Below are 24192 nucleotides of genomic sequence, written 5' to 3' on the forward strand. Positions count from 1 at the left end.
AGCACCATGCTTTTCAACTCTGATCTCCAGCATCTGTAGACTTCGTTTTCTCCTTTTAGATGTTGGGCAGACAAGTCAGACAACCATGATTCCTGGCCGAGGGCCTGCTCTTAAATCGCCATAGTGTGGAAGCAGGCCATTTGGCACATCCAGTCCATACTGATCTTCCAAAGAGTATCCCACCCAGACCCAACCCTCTGACCCTGTTCCTGCAAGCCTGCATTTCCCTTGCCAATCCACCTCACCTGCACGTCCCGGAACACCATGAGCAATTTAGCATGGCCAATCCACCTTTGGACATCTTTGGACTGTGGGAGGAAACCCACACAGAATGGGAGAATGTGCAAACTCCACACAGAGTCGCAAAAGGGTGAAACTGAACCCGGGTTCCCGGCACTGTGAGGCAGCTGCACTTGTAACCATTGTATTTATATGGTTAGTCCAGTTCTGGCATGGTGGCACAGTGGTTAGCACTGCTGCCTCACAGCGCCAGTGACCCGTGTTCAATTCCTGCCTCAGCGACTGATTGTGTGGAATTTGTATATTCTCCCTGTGTCTGCATGGGTTTCCTCCGGGTGCTCCGGTTTCCTCCCACAGTCCAAACATGTGCAGGTTAAGTGAATTGGCCATGCTAAATTAGGTAAAGGGGTACATGTAAGGGAATGGGTCTGGGTGGATTGCGCTTCGACGGGTCGGTGTGGACTTGTTGGGCCGAAGGGCCTGTTTCCACACTGTAAGTAATCTAATCTAATCAAAGGTTTCTGGTCATTGGTAACCTCAGGATATTGATGGTGGGGTATTCAGTAATGATATTGTTATTTTAAGTCAAAGGGCAATAGTTAGGTTATCTCTTGTTGCAGAGAGTCATTGGCTGGCACTTGAATGGTGCAAATCTTACTTAACACTTGCATTGACAAGTCTGGATTTTAACCAGGTCAAGCTGCATTTGCATTTAGTGCCTGAAGAGTAGTGAATGTTACTGAACATTGAACAACCTTCAGCAAGTGCTGCTTAATGGCATCACTTTGCTGACTGCAATTGGACTAATGGGGTTGTAATTGGCCGAGTTGGATTTTTTGTGTAAAGGTACCTGGGCAATTTTCCACATGGTCAGGTAGATGCTAGTGTTGTGGCTGTACTGGAACAACTTGGCTAAGTGGCACGGCAAGTTCTGGAGCAAGTCAGTATTGCTGGAATGGTGCCAAGGCCCATTAGAATAAGAGGGAATTAAATATTTAGGTGGTCATTTTTGATCAGCGCAGAGCCAATGAATTGAAGGGCCTTTTAGTCTGTGCTATAGATTTCTATGAATCTGTGCCTCTCCATTGTCCAGTACCTCGAACCATTTCTTGCTATTATGTGGAGTGAATGAGAGTGGCTGAAGACTGAGGCTGGAGAGACTGGGAACCGCTGGAGGAAGCTGAGATACATCATCCATTCAGCATTTCTAGCTTCACATGCTTCAGCCTTCTCTTTTTGCACTGATGTGCCAGTCTCCCCCTTCATTGGGAGTGGGGATATTTGTGGGACCTCCTCCATTGAATTGTTTAATTATCCATCACCACACAAGACTGCAGACTTTAGATCTGATTCATTGGTGCTCTGCCTACTTTTGCTGTTTGGCATCCAAGTAGTCCTCTTTAGTAGCTACTACACCAGATTGATACCTCCTTTTCAGGTCTGCCTGATGCTGCTCCTGGCATGCCCTCCTGCACTCTCCACTGAATCTGGGTTGATTCCCTGGCTTGATGGTCCTGTTGGAGGTGGGGATATGCTGGGCCATGAGGTACAGATTGTGTTGGAGTATGATGCTGATAGTCCACAGCGCCTAATGGATATCCAGTCTTGGGTTGCTAGACCTGTTTGAAGTCTGCCCCGTTTAGCACTGTAATAGCACTGCAATATGATGTAGATGAAGAGGGTCTTGATCTCAAGAACTATGTGGTGGTCACTCCTATCAACACTGTCATGAACTGATGCAACTCCAGCAGGCAGATTGGTCCATGTAAAGTCAGCTATGCTTTCCCTTACTTTTGGTTCCTTGGCGAGCTGTCACAGACCCAGTTGCTCATTCAGTAGTGCTGCTGCCAAGACACTGTCAGTGGTGGACATTGAAATCCTGCACCTGGAGTACATCACACACCTTTGGTACCCTCGATGTTTTCTCCAAGTGGAGCTGTGATTCATCAGCAGGGGAGGGGCAGAGCTCATGATTGTTATGCCAGTGTGTTGGTGCTAGCTGGGTCCATTTGCTTTCATTCATTTTTGAGACTTGCTAGAAGTTTGACACAACTGAGTGGCTCACTGGGATATTCCTGAGGACAGCTGTGAGTCTGGGGTCACGTGTAGGCCAGACCAGGTAAGGAGTTCCTTCTGTAAAGGATGTGATTCAAATTCCACAGCTACACACGCTAGTCTACGCAGCTTTGGAATATTGTGTGGTTTTAGGTACCGTACTTCAAGAAACAGTTTTCTCCTCTGCATCCTGTTCAGTTTGTAGTTTGGTTAGCATTAGCTGGGATCCTAAAACTGGACCAATCAGATCCCAGAATCAATCATTGACTATTTTGGCCCGAAGTTTTTTGGCCATGAAGGTCAGCCAATGAATCCATTCACAAGAGGCTGCTGGAGACCTTTGACCTCAATCAGTAAAACATTTATTAAATGGGAGAGATTGAAATAAAGGTATAATACACTGATGAAAAAGTTTGGAAAGACTTCATCACAAAACCAAAAAAAGAAATTAAAATCACATTATTCCTTTTATCCCAACATTATCCATGTCTCCCTTATCCAAGAGCAAACTACAAATGAAACTCAAAAGCTATACATTGTCCTTAACAGTATCTTACGTGAAAGATTTTGACAATAACAGTAACTTGTATTTATGTGACATCTTTAACATACTGGCACACCACAAAACATTAGAGATGGTTAAGGCATCTTCAATGAAGTACATGTAAGAATCATTAAACCGTATCAGTAATTTAACCCTCTGCTCCCTCATATTTATCTTCTTCATTGTCCTTTTGGAAGAAGTCTAGTATTAGTTATAATTGAGGAGAAAGTGAGGTCTGCAGATGCTGGAGATCAGAGCTGAAAATGTGTTGCTGGAAAAGCGCAGCAGGTCAGGCAGCATCCAAGGAACAGGAGAATCGACGTTTCGGGCATAAGCCCTTCTTCAGGAATGAGGAAAGTGTGTCCAGCAGGCTAAGATAAAAGGTAGGGAGGAGAGACTTGGGAGAGGGGCCCCTCTCCCAAGTCCCTCCTCCCTATCTTTTATCTTAGCCTGCTGGACACACTTTCCTCATTCCTGAAGAAGGGCTTATGCCCGAAACGTCGATTCTCCTGTTCCTTGGATGCTGCCTGACCTGCGCTTTTCCAGCAACACATTTTCAGCTTAGTTATAATTGGCCTTGTTCATCTTGAATTTGTTACTCAAGGTGCTGTAGAGTTCCTGATGAGTCTCTTAGACTGGACTCAATTGTTAATTGTTGGCCTGAGTTGGCAGGAAACATGGTGGGAAGAGGAAGGAAATTAATTGAAACCTCAACCAGACCAAATTATGGGGAAGAAAGCACCTTGAATTCAGTTCAAGCTCTGTGTATATAATGCAAACATTCTTCTCTATTTTTGCTTGATTGCTTGTGCTTCCTCACAGTGGTTTGAGCCATCGCAGTTTGGAACATGGTGGGCTGTTTTGTCGACCAGCATGAATTTGGCAGGCAGCCTTGGCCCACTCATCGCCACCACGATGGCCCTTAGCTACAGCTGGCGTGTAACCCTCTCACTCTCTGGTTCCATTGCTATTGGGTTGGCATTCGTATGTCTGATCTTCATCGTTAATGAGCCCATGGATGTTGGACTGCCTAACATTGAACCAAGCCTAAAGAAAGGAAATAAGAAAGGTACTGTACTGCTCCTGCCAATTGTTAAATTGTTTAGTGATTTAAAGTGCCAGTTCTGTCCCAGCATTGTTCATCTGTTGGCATTTCCTCTTGCCCTGCAAGACTTTTCCTTCAAACCTATCCCAAATGTTTTAAATCAATATTGTTCTGTTTGTTCCTTCTCTAATATCCCCCTCCCTCCAGCCGTTTTTATTTAGTCTTTCATGGGTGTCACTCGCCAGGCCAGCATTTGTTACCCATCTCCAATTGCCTTTGAATGGGGTTTCTTGCTAGGCCCATTTCAGAGGGCATTTTAGGATCCACCTCATTGCTGTGGGTCTTGAGTAAGGTCAGACTGGGTGAGAATTCCTTTTTCTAAAGGCTTTTGGGCTTTTACAGTAATTGATGGCAGTTGACATGGTCACCATTTCTGAGAGCTTCAGTTTAAGGTTGGAGGGGAAAGAATAAAAGGGAACCCTCGGGGCAACATTTTTACACAGAGGGTGGTACGCATATGGAATAAGCTGCCAACGGAAGTGATTGAGGTGGGTCCATTAACAATGTTTAAAAGGCATTTGGATAAATACACAGATAAGGAAGGTTTAGAAGGATATAGGCCAAGTGCAGGGAAATGGGGTTAGTGTGAATAGACATTTTAGTCAGCATTGCCAGTTTGGTGGTCAATGGTCTCGGTGCTGTAGGACTCTATGACTCTATCTTCTCCAGTAGAACCTGTACAAATGTGAACTTAAACTGAGTATTATTTGAAATGTATTACAGCAAAAGCAATCCTGACCTCTGCTAATTTCCAAACAAGTCCACTTTAGGAATAGGCTTTCAGTTCCTCATCACTAATGTATCTTAACTTAATACAGGATCAGTTGTTAATTTGAAGTCTGAAGTTAGTCGGTTTTTTTGGTGTTTTTTGAGTGGGGCAGAGGAGTTGTTGGAAATGGGATATCAGCCAAGACATCAGAACAGGTTGAGAAGCTGAATAGCCTACTCTTCCAATGGGAAATATTGTATGAAATATCCTGTAAGAAACAAAAAAATGTACCCCCCCCCCCGGCTGTTAAAGTAGGACGACTGAGGAATCCAAATATTTGCAAGAATAAAAACATTGCTTGTGGTGCTGCTGTCTTTTGCCACAAAATCATTTGAAAAATGAAGGGGGAGGAGGAGAAATTCTATCTGCTTATATTAGCTGAAAAGCAATGCAAACCACTCCTCAGGCAAAGACCCTATCCATAACCACACAAATACCTTGTTCCCTCAGAAACCTACAATAACATAGCATTGGCAAGTGAGTCTGTCTGAAATGCCCGTTGAAAAACATCTGATCTTTTCCAGGTATTTGCATGAATCACTGTGCCAGTGGGTGCATTGTGGTCTAGTAGGTAGTGTTCGGGTAAGTCTGTGTGAGGATTATTCTGAAATCTACTGGGGAGTTTTTGAGAGCCCTGTGAGATTTGCTTGAGGGTTCTTAGAGTTGAGTTAATTCCAGGTGAAGTTTCACATTTTAAAAAATTTTGTCAGTGAATGTTTTAATGTAAGTTGAGGATATTGGCACGGATTGGAAATTGAAATCTTGTTTGATACTAATCATGATGGAAGTGGTTTTAGTATACCCCATAGGGAATACCCAACCTTTCCACTGAGGGGCAAGGAGGATGGTAAATAACAGAACCTCTTCTTCATCCATGCTGTCCTGACACTGTCCTCCCTCCTTTTGTTAATTAGATTAGATTACTTAGATTACTTACAGTGTGGAAACAGGCCCTTCGGCCCAACAAGTCCACACCGACCCGCCGAAGCGTAACCCACCCATACCCCTACATTTACCCCTTTACCTGACACTACGGGCAATTTAGCATGGCCAATTCACCTGACTTGCACATCTTTGGAGTGTGGGAGGAAACCGGAGCACCCGGAGGAAACCCACGCAGACACGGGGAGAATGTGCAAACTCCACACAGTCAGTCGCCTGAGGCGGGAATTGAACCCGGGTCTCTGGCGCTCGAGGCAGCAGTGCTAACCACTGTGCCACCGTGCCGCCCACTTTCATAAGAAAATTATTGGTGTGTGATAAAGGTATTTTTTTGCCCCTTATAACATATTATGATGTTGCACATGAGGTGGTATCGTGCATTTCTTGAGTTTGAATTTCACATGTACCCCTTTCTCTGTGGGGGAAGGGTGGGTTGTCAGGCAAATGGTGCTACTTCACCTTTTGCTGAAAGACTGGTCATTAACATCAATCGCTAACTCTGTCATAGTTAGCTTCGGCCCGTGAAAAGCCCACGTGGCACAGCGAATGGTGTCCTGATTTCTCAGCCAGAATCTGCAGGTTCAAGTCTCACTCAAGACTTTCATGATGAAGAAAGGTGATGAGGCCAAACAGTTCAATAATTAACTTCCAGATCCATCCAACATGCCTCCGGCTGGCTTTAAGTGCAGGAGAGTTTCTTGGTCAATGGTGGCTGCAGTGTAATAGGCTTCCAAGGCTGAAAGACTCCATGTGCAGATTTCTGCCATTCCAAACAAGTGAAGGGCATTGTGTAGTTTTGCAATTGCAGTGCAAGTAAAGAGAGACTATGGGACACGAGGTTGCAATGTAGGAAGCAGGCATAGGTAATGCTGTGTTCTGTAAATAAACTGACTAATAAAAAAAGTATTAGTGTCTAATAATTCACTAACTGGCCAGGGAATGAGTAAAACTTCTCTGACTCTTGTTGGTTAAGCGCTCACCAAAGTTGCAATTCCTCATCTGAAAGATCCTTTCTCATGAGCAGCTGAGGGATTCAACTCAGCACAGAGTGCAGTAACAACTCCTGTGTTTTTGCCCAAGTATTAAATTGGGCGTTAAGCTGACCGATTGTGCTGTCAGGGAGGTTCGCCAGCATTGCTTTATTCATATAAACAATTAGCTTCAAGTACTGGGGACACGGACAGACACTGGAAGGAGGTGGTGGAGGTCAGCGTTTGAGGTGAGGTATTGAGCCAGCAGCTAGTTTTCTGATAAAGAGAACAGAGCGTTGTTTGGGACAGGATTCGAGACAGTAGTTAATGGCTGAAAGCTGGGGTCAGGTCTGTCTGGAATCAAGTGTTTTCCCAGTGTTCAGTTGAGATTTTAAATCTTTACATGTGATTGTCTTGGTTTTCCTGGTTTGTTAGTCCGTGTCAGTATGAAACTCAAAAAAAAACTGCTCTGGAAAAATCAGTAAGAACGGTGTTTCATAACTGAGATATGTCACTCAGCAAAGGGAAGGGTCAGATCTGTTAGTGTCTTGTTCTCAGCTGGTTAATGTTTGACTACAATTGGAAATGTTGATGTAGTTCTTCATTATAGTAAATATTGATGGAAAGGTAGGACCAGAAACCATGATTTCAAAACTAAGGTGGGCAGGAAACGTATGTAATGTGTTAATAAAGTACATTTGCTGTGAGTTTCCCAGTATCCAATGCAGAGCCAAGCTGTGAGATTTGTTGTTATCGGACATCATCAATCAATTAATATTTACTTTTCTTAACATATTATCTATACGTTCCACCCCCTTTCCCTACTTTGACACAGGATCTACTGGGGATGAGAGTACTGTGAAAGAACTGCTGCTGACCCCATACCTGTGGGTCTTGAATATTGGGTATCTGGTGGTGTTTGGAGTGAAGACCTGTTGCACTGACTGGGGGCAACTCTTCCTCATTCAGGAGAAGGGACAGAGTGCACTCCTTGGTAAGACGGCTCACAGGTTTGACAAATTAACTAAAATGAATGGATGTAAATCATGTAGAAGGCAAAAGGAGTCTTGCTGAGTTCTGTTTTCCACGCTGAGAAACAGCATGTAGGGAAGTGGATAATATCTTTAAATTGTCCCAGTTTTGCTGTATGCTCTTCAGTCTGAAATGTTAACCCTGTTTCTGTCTCCATAGGTAGTGCCAGTTTTGTTAAGTTTCTCTCTCATGTTTTCTCCATTTATTTCAGACCTGCAGCATCTGGAGTATTCTGCTTAGGTTTCTGTCTTTGCTGGTGTTGTTTGAGGGTGGACTATCAGCCACTTGAACTAGTTCTTGGTTTCCTTTAAATTCCCCCTCCCCACAATATATACACAGCAATATTGTAGAAAGGCAGTTTCAACATTGGATCTTCACACACTGTACTGGAATAGTGCCTTAAAAAGTTGAGGTCACAAACATGCACATTAGAAGCAGGAGTAGATCAGTCGGCCCATCAAGCCTGTTCTGCCTCTTAATAAGGCTGCTGTGATGACTCCACGTTCCTGCCTACCCTGATAACCTTTTACCCCCTTGCTAATCAAGAACCTATCTACGTCTGTCTTAAAAATATCCCCCACTCAACCACTACCATCAAACCAAGGGATCAACCCTCTTCAATGGAGAGTGCAGGAGGGCACGCCAGGAGCAGCAGCAGCAGTACAGTACAGTTACAACACTGGCATCTACCCCAACATTGCCCAGTTACGTCTTGTACACAAAAAGCAAGACAACTCCAACCCGGCCAATTACCGCCCCATCAGTCTATTCTTGATCATCTGTAAACTGATGGAAGGTGTTATCAACAGGGCTATCAAGCAGCACTTACTCAGCAATAACCTGCTCAGTGATGCCCAGTTTGGGTTCTGCCAAGACCTCTCGGCTCCTGACCTCATTCCAGCCTTGGTTCAAACATGAACAAAAGAGCTGAATTCCAGAGGGGAGGTGAGAGTGACAGCCCTTGACATCAAGGCTGCATTTGACCAGGAATGGCATCAAGGAGCCCTAGCAAAACTAGAATCAATGGGTATCAGTTGGCAAACTCTCTACTGGCTGGAGTCATATCTGGCACATAGGACAATGGTTGTGGTTGTTGGAGGTCAGTCATCTCAGCTCCAGGACATCTTCGCAGGAGTTCCTCAGGGTAGTGTCCTAGGCCCAGACATTTTCAGCTGCTTCATCAATGACCTTCCCTCCATCATAAAGTCCAAAGTGGGGATATTCACCGATGATTGCACAATGTTCAGCACAATTTACAACTCCTTAGATACTGAAGCAGTCCATGTTCAAATGCAAAAGATCTGGACAATATTCAGGCTTGGGCTTACCAGTAGCAATTTGTGCCACAACCCATCACCAATATGAGACAATCTAACCACCATCCCTTGATATTCATTACTATTACCATCACTGAATCCCCCACTGTCAACATCCTGGGGTTACCATTGATCAGAAACTCAGTGGCTGCAAGTGTAGATCAGAAGCGAGGAATACTGCAGCAAGTAACTCACTTCCTGACTCCCCACAGTCTGTCCATCATCTACAGACACAAATCAGGAGTGTGATCCACTTGTCTGGATTGGTGCAGCTCTGACAACACGCAAGAAGCTTTACACCATCCAGGACAAAGCAGCCCAGTTGATTGGCACCACACCCACAAACATCCACTCCCTCCACCACTGATGCTCAGCAGAAGCAGTGTGTACTATCTACAAGATGCATTGCAGAAATTCACCAGAGATTCGCAGACAGTACCTTCCAAACCCATGACCACTTCCATCGAGAAGGACAAGGCAACAGGTACATGGGAACACCACCACCTGCAAGTTCCCCTCTAAGCCACTCGCCATCCTGACTTGGAAATATATCACCGCTCCTTCACTGTTGCTGGGTCAAAATCCTGGAATTCCCTCTCTAAGGGCATTGTGGGTCAGCCCACAGCAGGTGGACTGCAGCGGTTCAAGAGGACAGCTCATTACCGCCTTCTCAAGGGCAACTAGGGACAGGCTATAAATGTTGGCCCAGCTAATGCTGAACAGTCTCACAAATGAATTTTAAAAATTACTTTACACAGTACTCAGATGTGGTCTCACCAGTGGCCTGTATAGCTGAAGCATCTCCTCCATGCTTCCACTCTAGAGTCATAGGGATGTATAGCATGGAAACAGACGCTTCGGTCCAACTTGTCCATGCCGATCAGTATCCTAAATTAATCTAGTCCCATTTGGTAGCTTTTAGCCCATATCCTTCTAAACCCTTTCTATTCATGTACCCATCCAGCTCCCTTTTAAATGCTGTAATTGTACCAGCCTCCACCCTTCCTCTAGCAGCTCATACACAAATCACCCTCCGAGTGAACGAACTGCCCCTTAAGTCCCTTTTAATTCTTCCCCCTTTCACCTTAAACCTATGCCCATTCGTTTTGGACTCCCCCACCCTGGGGAAAAGACCGTGTCTACTCATTCTATCCGCACCCTTCATGATATTATAAACCTCTATAAGGTCACCTAGTCCAAGCCTATTCAGCCTTTCCCTAGAGCTCAAATCCTCCAACCCTGGCCATATCCTTATAAATCTTTTCTGAACCCTTTCAAGTTTCACAACATCCTTCCGAATAGCATGATGCACAGTTTGGACTCACAACCTTCTCACTGAACTGAGAGCGCCGATGACATTTTATAACCTTAAATCACAATGGAAATTCAGTTTGTTGGTGGTGGCGTTGCATTGTAACTGAATATAGGTCAACATACCAGGCAAAGATTACACAAACCTGGATTCAATTCTTATTTTAGAATGAGTTATTTTTATTAATCAAATACAAGATCTCGAGGCTCTTACAATGACCGTGATGTGTAACAAAGACAGGTTAGATCCAGCCTTGCTTGCCTGGTCTAGATCATGCTGGCTTATCTCAGGGCGAGGGGAGGTGACGACCAGCAGCAATCTCTGTTGATTTTGTATTTTGATCCTTTTCCCCAATCATGAAACCATTAATAGTGCCTTCCTTGGTGCTGACGAAGATCAAACCCTGGGCCTTCCTGACTTTAGTGAACTCTGTAGCAGCATCTTCCTTTTGTTTGCAGGGAGTTCATTCATGAGTGCCCTGGAGGTTGGTGGTCTGCTGGGCAGTGTGGCGGCTGGATACTTTTCCGACAAGGCTGTTGCTCGGGTATGTACGTACAGACCCATGCTGGACTGCTTTGGGTGGATGATTGGATTGCATGAGAGATCTACACTGTTCAACAGTCTGAAACTGTGTTTACCGGTTTTCATGGAATTGTAACAGGACAAAAAGAGGCCATTCAGCCTTTTATATCTGTACTGGCTCTTTGGTGGAGCACGTTAGCTAATTCAATTCCCCACTCTCCCACCCTTACCCTATAACTCCGCAATTACTTTTTTTTTTCTCTTCAGCTGTTTATTCGGTTCCAAGCCATGATTAATTCTGCCACTAAGGTATGCAGGAAATGCATTGTGAATCCTAACCATTCACTGTGTGCCCTTTCAAAGTCCTCCACATCCTGCCTAAAGCATCGGAATTGGACACAGTATTCCAGTGGAGACTGAATGATCCTTTTCCTGTTGGATATTTCATCACTTCATTTCTCTGGCTATTCCAAGCAGATATAAAGCACATTATTGTATATTTTAGTCCTGGTAAAGTTTGGCTCAAAATCTTAAACAATGATCACGGGCTCCTGCAAGGAACAGGCAGTTAACTGGAGCCTCAGTGGGATAACATCACTGCCTCTGTGCCTCTTGGTTAGTTCTACCAGGTGAATTCATTCCTCAGCAGAGCCATAGATAACCCATCTAGGCTTAGATGGCTTAGCTGGGTTAGCTATGGTAAAATCCCCATGCGCAGTTACAGGGATGGGGGTGAGGTCTGGGTGGGAAGCTCTTTGGAGGGCCGATACAGACTCAATAGACTGAATGGCCTCTTTTTGCACTATAGGAATTCTATGATTCTATCACTATTATTTACAGTCACAGCATCATAGAGATGTACAACACGGAAACAGACCCTTCAGTCCAACTCGTCCATGACAACCAGATATCCTAACCTAATCTAGTCCAATTTGCCAGCACTTGGCCCATATCTCTCTAAACCCTTCCTATTCATATGTCCATCCAGATGCCTTTTAAACGTTGCAATTGTACTAGCCTCCACCACTTTCTCTGGCAGCTCATTCCATACAAGCACCACCCTCTGTGTGAAAAAAGCTGCCCCTGAGGTCCCTTTTAAGTCTTTCCCCTCTCACCCTAAACCTATGACCTCCTAGTTCTGGACTCCCCCATCCCAGGGAAAAGACCTTGTCTACGTATCCTATCCATACTCCTTATGATTTTATAAACCTCTGAGGTCAGCCTCCAACACTCCAGGGAAAACAGCCCCAGCCTATTCAGACACTGTTAAGTCTTCCTTTGGCTGAGCAGAGGCAGCCTAGCCGGAGGGAGGGGTGAGGCCACTGTGTTCACATTGCAATTGAGCCTGGAATACTGAAACCAAAGGGACCTTGTATGAAATTGTACCCAGCTGCACAAAGTTTAAAAAATCACACAACACCAGGTTGTAGTCCAACAGGTTTGATTGGAAGCACTAGCTTTCGGAGTGCTGCTCCTTCATCAGGTGGTTGAGGAGTATAAGCTTGTAAGTCATGGAATTTATAGCAAAAGTTTACAGTGTGATGTGCCAAATCATACCCAGCTGCAGTTAGCTTATGCACCTGAGCAGCCTTGTGGTGCAGCGGGAAGCATCTCACCTCTAAGCTGGAAGATCTTGGTTTGAGTCCCACTCCCGGAGGATGTGTTGATGACATGGCCAAACAGGTTGACTATCTACCTGTAAACCCTTCTGATATACCTGTAACAGGCGATAAGGTGGAGCGAGTCTCCTAGCCAGTCAGAACCATTTGGTGTCTGCAGCACAATGGCCTTTCCTCATTTAGAAATCATCACAATCAGATTTTTTTTCATGGCTTTGTTCAATGGGAAGCATTCTCCTCACTTTGAGAGACTACCAGAAGGAGAGGGGTGGGGGGAGTCCCTGAAGCTAGTTAGTAAATTCTCGTCCACATAGAACAGTTCTATTCTGTGTATCAGAAATAAAAACAGAGGTTACTGAAAAATCTCAGCAGGTCTGGCAGCATCTGTGAAGAGAAATCAGAGTAAAGATTTTCGGGTCCAGTGACCCTTCCTCAGAACCGAAACATTAACTTTGATTTCTGTCCACAGATGTTGCCAGACCTGCTGAGCTTTTCCAGCAACCTCTGTTTTTGTTTCCAATTTAAGCATCCGCAGTTTTTTTCAGTTTTTATTTATTCTGTGTATTGTGTTTTTATAAAGGCCATTGTCCCTCGCTTTCATAAAACAAAACCATTTCCCAAAGAAAAACGTTGTTTCTGCCAATCTCTCTTCTAGAGTGGTCTTCGAAGCCATGGGAATCCTCGGCATGGACTCTTGCTCTCCATGATGGCAGGAATGGCCATATCAATGTACCTCTTTAGAGTCACGGTGACTGCAGAGTCTACCAAGGTAACTATCATGAACTAGGCTTTGATTCATGATCCTATTCTGTCGAAGGCAAAAGAATATTTGGTTTTCTCTGGTGTTGTGGATGTCTGAGCTTTCTCAGATGTTTATGGTTCAGCAAGGGGTGGGATGGGATGGTCTGGGTGAATTTTCCTGACCAGCATTAATCTCACTCCATAACCCTGAGGGGTCTATTAAACTATTCCAGCTCCTTTGCCTGGCTAGTCAGTGCTTTTTCATTGAATCTAACCAAGATGGAGCCGATGGACAGCCATCAGAGTTTTAAAAAAAAAGCACCGCAGACCCTGGAAATCTGAAACAAAAACAGAAACGGCTGGAGAAACTTAGCATGTCTGGTAGCATCCGTGGAGAGAAAACAGGGTTAATGTTTCAGGTCCAGATTGGTCAACTCCAGAGCAGCTGAATTTCAGCAGATTCAAACTTTTGGCCTTGAGTTGAATTTATCATAAATTTTAACTGCTTCTGATCCTGCCTGTTTCAGTGTTGGGAAGGAAGGGAGCAACAGAGTCTCCCAAGATGTTGACAGATGGTGGGTGATTGTGAGGGATAATGGAGACCTGGTTTTTAAAAAAGATATTAAATATTCCTGGATACAATGTGTTCAGGAAATGTAGGGAAAGAAAGAAAGGAAAAGAGGTAGCAGTGCTAATTAAGGACAATATTACAGTGATTTTAGGAACTGGTTAGTAAAGCGTTCCGAGTGCTAGGTGTTTATAAATAAAGGAGTCAGTACAATAGCAATCTTTATATAAAACAGTGGTTCAGATTCAACTGTAGTATTGTCTCGTTCAAGAAACTGGACTTTGGGAATGATGCAAAGGCATTAGTGAGAGTCCAGAAAAGAGTTTTGGGATTAGTTCCGGAATTGCAGAGCTTCAATTGTCAAGATAGATTAAAGACGCTAGGACTGTTGGCTTTGGAGAAGAGAATATTGAGAGGAAGTTTGATAGAGGTGTTCAAAATTGTGTGGGAGTCTGGCAAAAATATATAGAGAGAGAGAGAGAGAAGGGTCAAGGATCAAAAGATACTGATTTTAAAGTGACCAGCAAAGGAAACAAAGGTAACATTGGGAGGAGGGGAGGTTTTCGCAGCAAGTGTTTAGGATCTGGAAAGAAATGATTGACAATGTAGGACAGGCAGATTCGGCTGTGGCTTTCAAAACGGAATTGGATCAATATCTGGAGAGTAACAATTTGCAGGGTTGAAAATCACATAACACCAGGTTTATTTGGAAGCACTAGCTTTCAAAGCCCAGGGTAACAGGGAAACGGTGCGAGATTCAGACTAGTTGAGTTGATGCAGAGAGAGGCACAATCGATCAAATAATCACCAAATTTCTTGTGGAAACTTTTCTTGCTGTACCTTTCCTTGCCTCTGTGTGATTGCCTCTTCTTCCTCTTTATTTCCTCAGGAGACTGAGCTCTGGACACTAATCTTCTTTCCTGTGACTCAAATTACCAACTTAACTGAAGACGAGGTCTATCTCTCTCTCTCTTCTCCCCCGTGATCGCTTGCTCCCTCTGCCTTTGCCTGCCCTTTTTTCTCTCTACCTCCATTTCTAAACCCTTGTCACCTTTCAAGATGTGCAGAAATCTGTTTGCATGAACATTCCCCGACATTTATTTAAAGCTTACAATCAGTGATTGTAAGTCCAATGTAGTGAGTTGTGATTTTGTTCTTTACTGTAACTTAAAATGCAATAGCTTAGAAATACAAAAAAAATTAATTGCAAGGGTTGATGGAAGTAGCAAACATGAGGAAATTTTAGCAAGATACAGATGGTTCACTTGCTGCCTCCCCTAAATATTTCTGCCATCTACACAGTCAGAAGTGTGATGGAATACAGCCCCCTTGCCTGGATAGGTGCAGCTCCAAATAAACTCAAGAAACTCGACAGTATCCAGGTCAAAGCAGCCAACATGACCAACACCCTGTTCCCCACACTGACACAGAGGGGCAGCAGCACGTACCATCGACAAGATGTGCTGAAACTAATTCCCAAGCCTCCTTCAACATCACATTCCAAACCCACTACCTCAATCATCAAGAAGAACGAGGGCAGTAGATTCATTGGAAGCCCACTCTCTGAGAAGTTTCCCTCCAAGATTCACACCGTCCTGACTCAAACCCATTACTGTTCCTTCACTGCTGCTGGATTGGAAATGTGGAGATCTTCATTGAGCAGCACGAGGACGGCTCCTCTCTACTTCACACTTCGTCACAGTGGGCTGTTCCCAGGAGAAAATCCTTAAAAAGCCAACTCCGTGAGAAGATTGCAACATCCCCACCGACACGTGGGAATCTCGAGGCTGCGGATACAAATCCAGGGTTGGACCACTTAGTCATCTCTAGGCCCACAACTCCAGAGTAGAAGGAAGTCATCCTCAGTCTGAACGGGCTGCCTCAGAAGAGGCTGATGAGCTGTGCCATCGCTACATTGGACTGGAGAGGTTCACCCATCTTCATGGTCACCTAGGGGGTGGGCAATATGCCCTGGCCTTGCCAGTGAGATCCAAAACTCCATGTGTAATGAAAGCAAACTTTGGGTTGTACAATCTTGATGCACTTTTAACACCTTTCTCTTTTCTGGTAGCTGTGGATTCTCTCCTTGGGAGCTATTTTTGGCTTCTGTTCTTATGGGCCAATTGCACTGTTTGGAGTGATAGCCAATGAATCTGCACCTTCTAACCTCTCGGGGACGTCTCATGCTATTGTCGCTTTGATGGCAAATGGTAAGAACAGGAAGTGGCCATGGGCAGCTTCTCACTTTTATACCTGGCATTGTACTATTCTGTGGCACTCATATCAACTTCTGTTGCAGAGATTGAGGTTCAATATTTTTTCTGGGGTACAGGGAGTGGAACACATTTTTGAGACTTGAGTGAAATTCCATTGTGATTCTTCAGCACATCCTTCCATACCAGTGGATGACCAGGAAAATTCCTGCATAAGATTATCTATTTAATGTCAACACGTAGTGCTGTGTGTAACATAGTTGAAGCTGACTGACCGTTTCCACTCCAATCCATCCCCATACTTGTTTCTCAAAGTTTCACTCTGCGTCTGGCAATTTACGGCATGTGGAGCAGGAATAAGTCTGAATTTAAATTGAAATTGTTGGGTATTTTGGAAAGCTTGTGAAGAAGAGAGCAAATCTCTTCAGGGCTAAAATAAATTTCAACTGCGTGTTCTCGAAGGGAGTCCAGGCCAGACTGAGACTTGTTTCTGATACACACAGTTACTCATCTTAGCTGGGATATAAAATCATAGAATTCCTATAATGTGGAGGCAGGCCATTCAGCTCATCAAGTCCACACTAACCCTCCAAAGAGCAACCTACTCAGACCCACACCATTCTTACAACCCTACATTTCCTGTGGCTAATCCACCCAGCCTGGACACAGTGGGCAATTTAATATGGCCAATCCACCTAACTTCTGTATCTTTGGACTGTGGGAGGAAACCAGGGCATCCAGAAGAAACCCACACAGCCATGGGGAAAATGTGCAAACTCCACACAGACAGCCACCCAATGGTGGGATTGAAACTGGGTCCCTGACACTGTTGGACAGCGGTGGTAACCACTGTGCCACCATGTTGCCTAAAAAGTGAAAATCAAGCAGTTCTTCACAGGGAGTGTATAGATGGTCCAAAGAGCCTATTTCTGTGCTGTAGACCTCAATGAATACGACTAATGGAAACCCTTTCCTCCAGTTGCTACTTGTAGAGCCAGAGATTTGCACATTTCTGGCAATGGCCCATGAAATGTCAGCTCCCTCTGCTGGCTGTAGTTTGGTCAGTCTTCACCCTGTCACTGCTGGGCAGAGCACCAAAAAAATCAGCAGCCAATAATTGCAATGAGCAATCCTAGACTGACTGTGGAGATAGCTGATGCAGTGAATTAACAATGAATGTCTCCAGTCTTGGCTCACACATGAAGCTGCATGCTATTGGGATAAAGGAAGCTTTGCCTTGTGTCTGGCCAAGTTACATCTACCTTGATTCTATCAAACATTAAGCGAGGCAATGCCCCAGTGGTATTATCACTGGACTGTTAATCCAGAGACCTGGTTAATGTTCTGCCGAACTGGGATTGATCCCTGCCATGACAGATGGTGGCATTTAAGTTCAATAAAAGTCTGGAATTAGGAATCTAATGATAGCTATGAACCTAATGTTGGTTTTCAAGGAAAAACTCATCTGGTTCACTAATGACCTTCAGGGAAGAAAACTGCCGTCCTTACCTGGTCTGGCCTACATGTGACTCCAGACCCACAGCGACATGGTTGACTCTTAACTGCCCTCTGGGCAATTAGGGATGGGCAATAAATGCTGGCCTCACTAGTAATGCCATCATCCCCTGAACAATAATACTTTGCACGCTGCGTCACTGTTCACACGCTCATTCACAGGGGAGGTGCTGGTGGTGGCTAAAAAATTGAAATTCTTTAATAGGTTTTGGGGGGAATTCAGACCATGTAATTAATTCAAATGTTTTTCTTCCTCTGCAACATTCATTGATAACTCCCTTCTGCTTTGTGTCCCGCAGTAGGGGGGTTCCTGGCGGGCTTCCCATTCAGCTCGATTGCCAAGTTTTACAGCTGGGACACGGCATTCTGGGTCGCGGAGCTCACCTGTGCTGTCACCACTGTGGCCTTTTTCCTGCTGAGGAACATCCGGACCAAGATGGGCCGCCTTCCCAAGAAGTTAGACTGAAATTCAGCCACACTCACCCAATAGAGAGCCTGCTGCTGTTGTCACGTTGCTAAAGGCCTATGAGAGAGTGTGATTCTCAACCCTCATTACTGCGAGTCCGTATTCGGCAAATCCCATCACCAAATGCTTTTTGCCCATTTTCCACATCTATATCTCAGACTCTTTGCCCTCTTTGCTGTACAAGGTTCAGCTGTTAACCAAGAGATTTGTAACGTATTCGTGCTGTGGGTTGGATCTGCCCTGGAAAATTTCTTCTTCATGTTAAAAGATGAGAGTGTTCCTCCTTCCTCCAGTTCAGTGGTTTGGTTGGTCATGTTGGGCTGGCCTGATCGTTACCACATTCACTACTAGTGTGCAAACTACCAACTGCTGTAACCTGAGCTCGGAATCACTGCGGGTGGGAGAGACAGCAACATAACGGTGGTGGGGATGGGGGTGGATGCAATTGTCAAGGGTGGGTTTCCATAGGACCCCATCACCAGCATCACTTAAACCCCTTGCTGCCATCTGTCTCCTTGGAAGAGTTATCACATCTAATGATGTACAGGAGCATACGCTTTTTTGCCTTCATTAGCTAGCTTTTCCTGCCAGAGGCTATAGCTTGGAGGTGACCCCACCTCAGCCCTGACTATCCTGGAGAATCTTCTGTTTTTACTGCCAGCTGTAGGCATTTTTAGATTAATTTCCCAGAAGGGGGGGAAGTAGCAAGCTTTGGAAACGACACACGGCTCTGACTTGTCCAACTGATGGAACTCCAGAATAACCAATGCATTCAAGTCCCACTTTTCACTAATTCCTCCCCCCCCCTCTAAATCCTCTTAATTAGCCTGTTTTGCAGCATTTCCTGTGGTTGTAAAGTCCTGGGGTAAGAATTGAACCCTGAGCTTCTGGTTCAGAGGCAGGGATGCTACCACGACACCATAAGATTTCCTGTCTATACTCCTGCTATTGTTTGAAAATATATCCTCGACTGACTCTAATAATCTGTAATCCCTACCCCACGCTAGGAAAAGCCTTGGAGTTTGCAGATCACACAGTAGAATTACATCTCCATAGTTGTTCAGGGTGCCCCTAATTACTTTATAACCAATGGAGTATAGTCGCCATTGTAATGTAGGATCAGGTGATCATATCCACATAGTGATGTGCTTCATTCGATATGTTACACATCTGTCCAAGTCTTTGACTGTCTCAGTTAAGATTTGTTGATAGGTCCCGACGATAGTAAACTCTGAATGCGGGAGATAAATGTTGTAGTTTGTGGATCACTACATGTAATCTTCAGGATTGTCCGTGTTGTGTCTTGTATATTTCATTTCTGGTTCTGGTGTCTTCAGCCTGTGTAATCTGTAATTCGAACAAGCACTGACATCAGATAGTATAACCACTCTCAGGAATGTGCAAACAGAAATTAGTGAAGCTCAGTTGGTGAGCCATTACCCATGTGACATGACAGCAGCTTCCCTTTGGTGAGTTTTTACTTTTGTTGCCAGTCCCATTCACAATTTCTTCCCAGTCTGTTCTCCCGTCTGGTTGTTAAATAGAGCTTATTAACCACACCTTGTTCTTCCTAACAGTCAACCATCTTAAAGGACAAAGAAAAAGTTAATTTCAATTTAACAGTGATCCAGTTGAAAGAGTGTGTTTACCTCGGGGTGGTGCTTGGATAAAGTCTGATGTGTACTGGAGTGACAAGCTTAGCTCAAAATTTGTCATATTAACAGTTCCGTGAAATATGTGTGGTTGTTTCAAGAACCACCTGACCACACAGGAAGAATTCAAACACTAGTTATAACCATTGCAGACAAATGGCATTTCAACATCCGTGAGAAGTCATGCAGTGCTGTGCAATCACAGTCTGTGTCGGCGAAACGTCTTTGGAGTAACTAAGGCTCCATTCATGTAACTTTTGTGGTTGGTCCATTTGGTCCCATATGGAACAACCTTTTCCTTTTTGCAAGATTGTTGGCACACCATATTCTGTACCGGAGAGAAGCCAGACGTTCTGTCCCACAGCTGCTGTCAATAGTATTCTTGTGTTGTACATCTGGCAATTGAAAGCAGTGCTAAGTGACTCACCTTCCAATGCTTTCTCAATGTAAAGTAGTTGAGCCTCTACTCTGCACCACTTCCATTGACAATATCGAGTCTGATGGGAGATTCTGGTCTCAATACTTGACCTATCCAGGGTACAAATGAATGGCAGTGTTGAGATACCAGAGTGCAGAGGGGGATTGTCAAATCCGTCTTAGTACAATTGAACATGAAACATTGAGAGAATGGGTGGGTAGAGTATCGAATCCTGTTGAGTTACGTATTGTAGCAATAACTTTAAAGAGTCATTTGTACACCTAAATTTGAATTTCCACTTTAGCATACAATTGTAATTAACTATATTAATGAAATTTTAACTCTTAAATTATGCTTGATTAGGATTCAATGTTTTAATAACTGAAAATATAATTGTGTTTTTAATGTTTAATTCATGTATTAAACAAAAACAGGAAACTGTAGTCAGTGTCGTAAAGTAATACCAGCTGCTGCTGCAAGAGGTGAAAACACTGAAACATATCCAAAGTCCTTTTACTGTACTGAGAGGAAAGAGGGTGACCGATTTTTTTTTTTAAAAAGAAAACACCTTTAAAATACTTCTATGTGAACAGGAATTAATAATTACACCTTAAACATACAAGTGAACCAACACAGTATTTTGATTGCAGCTTCCAGACTGCAGTATGTGCTAGTGAATGTAGTAATCTGTTCAGTAAAGCCTGTGAGAAGTGTCAGAGCCAACATCCTTCAGTGAGGCTTGAATAACAGAGTCTTGCAGCCAAAAGCTGAGCAAATTTTCCATCTGTGACTGTTTTGGAGCTCAGACTACAGTATGAATGAGGTATGGTACAAGATGCTGGAAATCGCATTTTCCAATCACATTTTGTACTGCCCTTTAGATATGGGTGTATTTTAAATAACGTGACAGAACAGATATTTTCAGATCAATCTGTTCAATGTTATTATAACTCTCTAGAGAGGATGAGAACCCAGGCTTCCTGGTCTGGAGATAGGGATACTGCACCACAAGAATCCCTAGAAACATGGGTCGCTTCTGCTTAGAATGGAAGTTGGCTGTCCTCACTGGAGTACAAGAAAAATAACCCCCACTTTACAGAACTGGACCAACAACTTTGGGCAATACAGCTTAGTTTGGTATTGATTAATTGAATGGTTTGAGAATCACCCTCTGTCACAATTTAAGAAAATATCCCAGTGATTGTGATCAGACCAAACGTGTTAGACTTATAACGAGTGCTGCTCGAACACACCATTCTCATTAATTCATTCTCCGTATTGACCAATTAAGCTGAAGTATGAGTACAATAAGTACTTTTTTATGGAGTAGAAATCAATGTGACAAGATATTGAATTTAAACAAGATATTAAAAAGCTCATAATAAAATACGTGTACATGTGTTTGGTACTTGTACCTCTGTACAAATAGTTTCTTTAAAAAAAATGTGCTCATCAGGATGTTGAGGAATGGAAAGATTTTCTATTTCAGAGTTCCCAGTATCAGCAGCAAACACTCAGTTCAGATCTCATCACAAAATTGCCATGACACAGGAAGCCATTTGGCCCACCATGCCTGCACTAGTTCATTAAATGAGCATCATGACTTAGTGCCAATCTCCTGCTTTATCCCCATATCCTTGCTCACTATTTCTATCCAAATAATAATCCAATATCATCTTGAGTGCCCCAATTAATCCTGCCTCCATCAGACTTCAAGGCAATGCGTTCCACCATTACAGAGATGGTGAAACCTTCAATCATGTCATCACCATGATACCTGACTATTCCCAAGGAATCCCTGCTGATTTCCCCACATCTAAAATCGTGCGGCATATGTTTTAACTCGCTCCAAATCCTGTTCCTCTCTCACCCTAATGCTCACGGACTTGGCTTCTGTTAGAGCACCATCTTAATGTTAAAGTCTTTCCCTCTATTTCTGTGATCTCCAGCACCATTAAAACTACTCCACTCATTGAATTCTTGCCTCTTGACCATATAAACAGCAGGAGTAAAGTAAAGGTGAAGTTACCACAGTCTTACTGGACCAGAAGCTGCTCTCACTGGAGGGAGACGACTGCTGGTGGTTTAACCTGAGGGTCACTCTACCTTAGGTAAGGGGGAAGGGGTTCAGGTTACTGTGAAGAACTCTTGTTCTCAGCTGGTGTGGGAATTGAACCTGTGCTGTTGGCGTCACTTGCATTGCAAGACAGCCACCCAAGCTAACCTACCTCCCAAGAACTGGAACAGTAGGCCATTCAGAAAGCTTGTTCTGCTGTTTGATGGAATTATTGCTGGTTTGATTGTGGCCTCAACTCCACTTTCCCGCTTTCCTCAGATCCCTTTCAACTCCACACAATCATCTCCACCTGAAAAATATTCAATGATCCAGTCTGTCCTGGATTCCTGAGGAGGATTCGGGGTTGAGAGGCTGTGGAATGGAAAGAAAAATGTCTTCCATCTTAAATAGGACATCCCTTATTTTTAAACTGCCCCATAGTTTCAGTCTTTTCCACAAAGCGAAACATTCAGCATTAATCCTATCAAGTCCCTCAGAATCTGATGCTTTCAGTTGCATGGGCATCATTACCTACTGGACATGAAGTTTTGTAATTCCCTTAGTCTCCTCCTTTCACACACTGTATAAAATCTTCCTCAAGTGCCACAGTGGTCTGTGGTCCCTACCTCTGAGCCAGGAGGCCTGGTATAAAGTCCCATCTGCCACCGATGTGTGTCATAACAAGTTGATTAAAGTAACTAAAGCCTCTCTCTTTAACCAGGTTTTTTGGGCCTCTGATATAATATTGCCTCCTATGGCTTGGTGTCATATTTTGTTTTGAATTGTTGCTTTGAAACCCTTTGGGACATTTAGTTACATCGAAGGCATTGCGTATACCATGTGGAATGAAATCCCTAACAATGTGTCTGCCATATTCTCAACAGAAAAGCTGACTGGTGTAGCATCCTTCCATTCACTAGATGAGTTGGCCTCCAGTCTATTTCTTTCTAAGCTTGCCTGTCAGTAACATGCCTCAGGGCAGCTTTGTGAGCTTGCAGAGGGTACGGGCTACTCTGCGTGGGTGGGGGTTCCATGTTTCAAACAACAGTAGATGGCAACCGTGCGTGTGTGTTTCATCATCCGCTTCAAGCGTGCTGGCTCCTCAGAACTCGGGACATCAGAATTTACTGTGGAAAAAGGATACGGAAGATATAGAATGTAGAGAAATAGATGGTGACATCTTGAAAAATGTCCATATTACAGAGGCGGAAGTGCCAGATGTCAAGTCCCCAGGACCTGATCAGGTTTACCCTAGAACTCTGTGGGAAGCTAGAGAAGTGATTGCTGGGCCTCTTGCTGAGATATTTGTATCATTGATAGTCACAGGTGAGGTGCTGGAAGACTGGAGGTTGGCTAACATATGCCACTCTTTAAGAAAGGTGGTGAGGACAAGCGAGGGAACTATGACCAGTGAGCCTGACATCAGTGGTGGGCAAGTTATTGGAGGGAATCCTGAGGGACAGGATGTACATATATTTGGAAAAGCAAGGACTGCTTCGGCACAGTCAACATGACTTTGTGTGTGGGAAATCATGTCTAACAAACTTTGAGTTTTTTGAATAAGTAACAAAGAGGATTGAGGAGGGCAGAGCGGTAGATGTGATCTAATTGGACTTCAGTAAGGCAGTCGACAAGGTTCCCCATGGGAGACTGATTAGCAAGGTTAGATCTCACGGAATACAGGGAGAACTAGCCATTTGAATACAGAACTGGTTCAAAGGTAGAAGACAGAGGGTGGTGGTGGAGGATTGGTTTTCAGACTGGAGGCCTGTGATCAGTGGAGTGCCACAATGATCGGTGCTGAGTCCACTACTTTTCATCATTTACATAAATGATTTGGATGTGTGCATAAGAGGTACAGTTAGTAAGTTTGCAGATGACACCAAAATTGGAGGTATAGTGGACAGCAAAGATGGTTACCTCAGATTACAACAGGATCTTGACCAGATGGGCCAAAAGGCTGAGAAGTGGCAGATGGAGTTTAATCAGATAAATGCAAGGTGCTGCATTTTGGGAAAGCAAATCTTAGCAGGACTTATAGACTTAATGGTAAGGTCATAAGGAGTGCTGCTGAACAAAGAGACCTTGGAGTGCAGGTTCATAGCTCCTTGAAAGTGGAGTCGCAGGTAGATAGAA

The 24192-nt window shown here is 44.0% G+C and overlaps 1 protein-coding gene across 2 annotated transcripts in view; it reads left to right on the plus strand.

The window, feature by feature from the left end:
* LOC122540640 (glucose-6-phosphate exchanger SLC37A4-like) overlaps window positions 1-20443 on the plus strand; it is a 32384-nt gene extending 11941 nt beyond the window's left edge. Inside the window, exons 4-10 of one of the 2 annotated variants that reach the window (XM_043676632.2) lie at window positions 3662-3908; window positions 7462-7620; window positions 10745-10830; window positions 13083-13196; window positions 14626-14691; window positions 15808-15946; window positions 17764-20443. In XM_043676632.2, the coding sequence (XP_043532567.1) occupies window positions 3662-3908; window positions 7462-7620; window positions 10745-10830; window positions 13083-13196; window positions 14626-14691; window positions 15808-15946; window positions 17764-17930 (978 nt within the window). In that variant the 3' untranslated portion in view covers window positions 17931-20443. The remainder of the gene's footprint in view (window positions 1-3661; window positions 3909-7461; window positions 7621-10744; window positions 10831-13082; window positions 13197-14625; window positions 14692-15807; window positions 15947-17763) is intronic. The other variant, XM_043676633.2, reaches the window with a different exon arrangement.
* The last annotated feature ends 3749 nt before the right edge of the window (window positions 20444-24192 follow it).

Source organism: Chiloscyllium plagiosum, unplaced genomic scaffold (assembly GCF_037043375.1).
Source record: "Chiloscyllium plagiosum isolate Xiang-an unplaced genomic scaffold, Cpla_swu_hap1 HiC_scaffold_29, whole genome shotgun sequence".
NCBI lineage: Eukaryota > Metazoa > Chordata > Chondrichthyes > Orectolobiformes > Hemiscylliidae > Chiloscyllium > Chiloscyllium plagiosum.